At 46.3% G+C, this 5,022-nt stretch overlaps 1 protein-coding gene across 1 annotated transcript; it reads right to left on the bottom strand.

Moving 5' to 3' along the window:
• LOC311130198 (excitatory amino acid transporter 1-like) lies at positions 1 to 4,812 on the bottom strand (the record flags this gene model as incomplete). The annotated part of the gene is made up of 10 exons (XM_084162895.1): positions 4,551 to 4,812; positions 4,157 to 4,294; positions 3,704 to 3,911; positions 3,574 to 3,616; positions 3,277 to 3,405; positions 2,962 to 3,146; positions 2,543 to 2,776; positions 2,101 to 2,295; positions 599 to 733; positions 1 to 199 (listed from the first exon to the last, which is right to left on the bottom strand). Exons 1-10 carry the CDS (start codon positions 4,768 to 4,770, stop codon positions 1 to 3), a joined length of 1,686 nt encoding a protein of 561 aa, XP_084019021.1. The 5' UTR covers positions 4,771 to 4,812.
• Between the last annotated feature and the right edge of the window lie 210 nt (positions 4,813 to 5,022).

Genomic DNA, 5,022 nt, shown 5'->3' with positions numbered 1-5,022 from the left:
CTACATGGGGGTCTCACTGTTGCGGTGCTTCACTGAGTCGTTTTCCTGGTAGATGAGCCGGTAGGGCTTCTCATTCTCTTCAATCACTGAGTTTCCAATCTCAACATCCTGGCTCTGCAACTCCTGGCGAGACAGGTGCTCCACGATGCCTGCCCCGAGAGAGTCCCCCAGCACGTTGGTAGTGGTCCTCAGGCGATCCCTGCAGAGATACACCCACATTATATAGCGCACACACAAACACACACCGTGCACGCACACACGCATTCATACTCACACACACGCTCCCTCAGGGTCTCAACCCCTGCGTAGCCACACATAAACACAAGGCAGTCTTTGGGGTAATCCACCCACAAGTAATCAACCCTAAATGTATTCAAAAAGGATTTCCAACCATTTTTTGTAAATCAAGTTATGAGACATGCAAGAAAGTGTACACAACACAATACAACACCACAGCACAACATTAGATAGGGCTGGTTGTAAACACTTAATTAATTACAATAATCTGATGTGCATAATGCATCAATAACCTTTCAGAGGGACCTGTTCTCTGTTCTAGTGGGGTGGCGGCCTCATAGTGACATTTAGGCAGACTTACAGGAACCAATCCACAGCGATGATCAGCGTTATGTCCTCTGTGGGCAGTCCCACCGATGTCAATACGATCACCATGGTAACCAGACCAGCCTGTGGGATGCCTGCTGCGCCGATGCTGGCAGCTGTTGCTGTGATACTGTGGAGGAGGTGGCGACAGCGCCATTTAATAACAGAAGCAAACACACACACATTGAATTAGGGAATCGGTGGAGAGTGATATGGATATAGAGATGTATAAATCAACACTCCACAGTAGAGTAGTCTTGGGTAGAGAAGTCAATAGAAGAAAGCCAATAACATGGAGGAGTTCGGCAAAGACCACAAAATCAATCTTATCTCTCCTCCAACTAATGTGGACATAAAATTAGCTGATTTAGCCTTTACCATGATTTTACAGTAAGATTAGATCAAATGAACTTGACTTCATAGGTCTGATAGTTGAAGGGCAACGGAGGCCTGCAGATTGGATCAAGGACTTTTTAGCTGACCACCCACAGAGGGTTCTTATGAATGGGGCCCTCTCTGATGAACTGGCCCTGAACACAGGGGCGCCCCAGGGATGTGTCCTTTCACGGTTGTTGTTCTCTATCTACACTAGTATGCAGATGACATGGCTCTGGTGGGACTATTTTAAAAAGATGCTAAGTCAGCTGGGGACAGCTATTTTAAACAGGCCAACAACTTTCAATAATGCTGCCGGTCAAGTGCCCTCCACATCAATGTGGACAAGACAAAGGAGCTGATCATCAATGGCAACAACCTACCAATGTCCCAACCACTCTCTCTGAATGACCAACCAGTGGAGGTGGTTGAGTGTTTCAAATATTTAGGGACACAAATTGATGACAAGTTGAGCTTTACAGAGAATGCAGACTGTATTTTTTTTTAAGCAAGCCAGCGCCTGTTTTTAATCAGGAAATTGAAGGGGTTTGGGGTCAGCCAGGATGTTCTGGAGAGGGTGTACAGCAGTCTGGTAGAGAGCTTCTTCACGTTCAATATGACAGTCTGGTATGGCAATCTGAGCGTGAGGAGCCAAAGCAAACTAACCAGAACAGTAAACACAGCCAGCAAAGTAACTGGTCGACCACAGGCACATTTGAGCAGTCTGTTCCATAAGGCTAAAGGAAGGCACTGTCTGTCGTTGGCGACCCCTCCCAACCTCTACACCCTCAGTTCGAGAGGCTTCCCTCTGGCTGGCACTTCAGAATGCCCATGGCCAAGAATAACGTGTTCAAACATTCATTCGTTGAGTGTGATGTTGGACTACTAAATGCAACGTAAATTGTACGTATCAATGTCCTCTATGTTTTTAGTGTATGCAGTATGATGGACTGACTACTTTAAATGTGTGTGATGTGAGAACGTATGTGTGTGTGATCCTTTTAATGTAAGGTGATGCCAAAGAAAAAAGTCCATCCTGGATGGACAATACAGTTTTATTCTATTCCATTCTATAGCACATTGATAGCATTGTGGCTTATCAGATAGTGTCTTTAGACTGACCTGATGGTGAGGATCTGGCCAAAGTTGAGTTCCATGACGTTGACCTGGGCGATGAAGATGGCTGCCACGGCTTCGTAGAGGGCAGTGCCATCCATGTTGATGGTGGCACCCACGGGCAGGATGAAGCGTGTCACTCTCTTGTCCACACGGTTGTTCTCCTCCAGACAGCGGAAGGTGATGGGCAGGGTGGCAGAGCTATGGCAGTAGAGGTAGATAATGGAAGATGTTGTGAGATCATAATAGTCCAAACAACAACTAGAGGATGGCCCCAGGGAAATGAATTAGCCTGACCCTGAATCAGTTCATGAGTTCATACATCCAACTAGAGGAATTGCAAAATCAGTTTATGTACCCACCTAGATCAGTTTATGTACCCACCTAGAGGATGTTCCCAGGGCAGTGAATTAGCTACCTCTGACCCTGAGTCAGTTCATACACCCACCTAGAGGATGTTCCCAGTGCTGTGATGAGGGCCTGCAGCAGGCCAGCGATGAAGGTGTAGGGGTTCTTCCTGGTAACCAGGAAGTAGAGCAGGGGCAGGACAAACAAGCCGTGGATGAGCAGACCCACGATGACAGACACCGTGTACATCCCCAGCTGACCTCCCACCTCGGCCAGATTCTTCATCTCCACGATCTTACCTGCTATCAGGAACAGGATGCCCACTGGAGCGTACCTGATGGAGAGAGAGGGAGGAAGGGAGAGAAAGACAGAGGTAGTTGTATGATAGCCTACACTCTCACCTATTACAACAATTCCACCAAAAGCAACTGTTTTGAGAGATATATGTGAGAAGTAATGGTAGAGGCACGTAAGAGTTCATTAACATGTTACTTTGTGACCACTAATCTGACTACTAACCAGATGATGATGGCCACCAGGCGCATGATGGCTTCATTGAGGCAGTCGAAGAAGTCCCTGAGAGCCTGTCCTTGTTGCTTCATGCTGCCGATGACCAGGCCGAAGCACATGGAGAACACCACCAGACCCAGGGCGTTCACCCCATTAGAGGAACCAGACACTGGGATCATCTCTACCACTGTCTCCTGGAGCAGGAGCAGAACAACCATCCACATAACATTTACATTCACATTTATCCAAAGTAACTGTAGCACTTTTTTCCCCATAGGACTTCAGGGTAAGTCACCCCATCCACCACTAATATGTATCACCCACCTGGATGGTCTGCAGCACTCTGCTCATGTTAACAGCCAAGGCAGCCTCTGTAGTGTTGAGGGAGTCAGTTAGACTGAGTGCAACAGTCACGTTCTTCGTGTGGATGGTCTTCTTGTAGACCGTTTTGTACTGAGGAAGACAGTGCATTTATAACACATATATTCTTGTAAAAAAAATCTATTGTAGCAGTGAAGAGTATCAGTCCTCAACAACATACTGTAATGGTGAGTAAGCATTTTAACTCAGTGTATTGGGAATCGGCAACATGATCAATCATGTTGAAGTGAATTCCCTTACCTGCTTGAAACAGGCTTCCACCAAATTAGGAGGGAACATGTTCCTGAAAGATAAACAATGGTGAATAAAGGCCAATAAATGATATACCGCATATTGACACCGTCATTTAGATCATTCAGCAGTTACTCACCTGATGAGATCCAGGAAAGCATCAGCTGCTTGTACCGGCTCTATGGTACCGCTAGAGGCCACTGGGCTGTCCCTATGGCCTTTCCCTGGTTTGATGACAATCACAATGACGATGCCAATGAAGACAGCGATGAGGGTGGTCACCATGTAATAAACCACAGCCCGCATTCCCATCTTCCCAGACGCTTTGCTGTCCAGAGAGGAAATACCTGCAAGACAAGGTTCATTATTTTCTCATGAATACTCTAGGTACTTCCACTGTACCAACTAACTTTGAAACTCAAAACAGCAAGAAGTAGTATTAGGGTGAAAAATAGTAGCTTAGTATGGAAAATAGTAGCTTACAGGAGGGGTGAGAGATCACCATAAAATGTAAATCATTTTGAGTTTGAGAAAAGCAATACATAAATGCAAATAATGATGCTAATAAAGCAGAAGTCCTGTGACCAGCTACCTGTGACCAGGCTGGAGATGATGAGAGGCAGAACCAGCATCTGCAGCATCCTCATCAGCAGCTCTCCAGGGAAGGCAAAGTACTTGATCTCCCTGAGAGTCAGGTTGTGGGGCCGCAGGGCGAAACCCAGCATGACACCTGGACACACAGACAGGGGACATGATTTAAAGGCTGGTGCATTGATGAAGAATACTGTATTTCAAGTCTTCTCGACACAGACTTCTTTACCTAGGGCTACAGCTCATATACCTCTGTAATAATCCTGCAATTAATATCGTTTTTTTTATTAACATTGTTTTAACTATCAACAAACTACCCATAACCTTAGCCCTAACCTTTAACCCCACCTTAACCTTTGCCCTAAACCTAGTAAGAGAGTATCTCGTCCACTTGCCCAGAGCCACTGCTGCGATGGTGAGGAGGACAAAGAGGTTGCGTCTCAGGAAGCCCTTGACGTTCTCCTTAGTGATGGTGCTCATCCTGTCCTTGGTGCAGGCCGCTTTCTTCTGCATGGCCCTACGTAGCCGCCGCCAGAGGCCTCGTTTGGGGAGGGGGGGCTTGTCGGCGTCCTCGTTCAGGAAAAGGCTGGTAGTGTTGGGGGGCTTCTCATTCATAATCAGCTCCAGCACCTGATCCAGCAGGCAGGTTTCGTGGGAAACTGGAGGAGAGAAGATGGAGACTATAAGCATTCTGTTATAATGCAGTGAATGAACAATATGTATGAAGTGCACAGGAGCTCTTGATAGAGGAGTTGGTTGGAAATATTGATAAATTCAGCACTCAGGAACCTGATTGTCATTGCTAATATTCAAACAGTGATGGATGAGCTTTGATGAAATACATGATTAATACATACAGTATCACAG

Source organism: Coregonus lavaretus (genome assembly GCF_964263955.1).
Source record: "Coregonus lavaretus genome assembly, chromosome: 6".
In the NCBI taxonomy this organism is placed as follows: domain Eukaryota; kingdom Metazoa; phylum Chordata; class Actinopteri; order Salmoniformes; family Salmonidae; genus Coregonus; species Coregonus lavaretus.
This window is presented reverse-complemented; position numbering and strand designations above follow the sequence as displayed.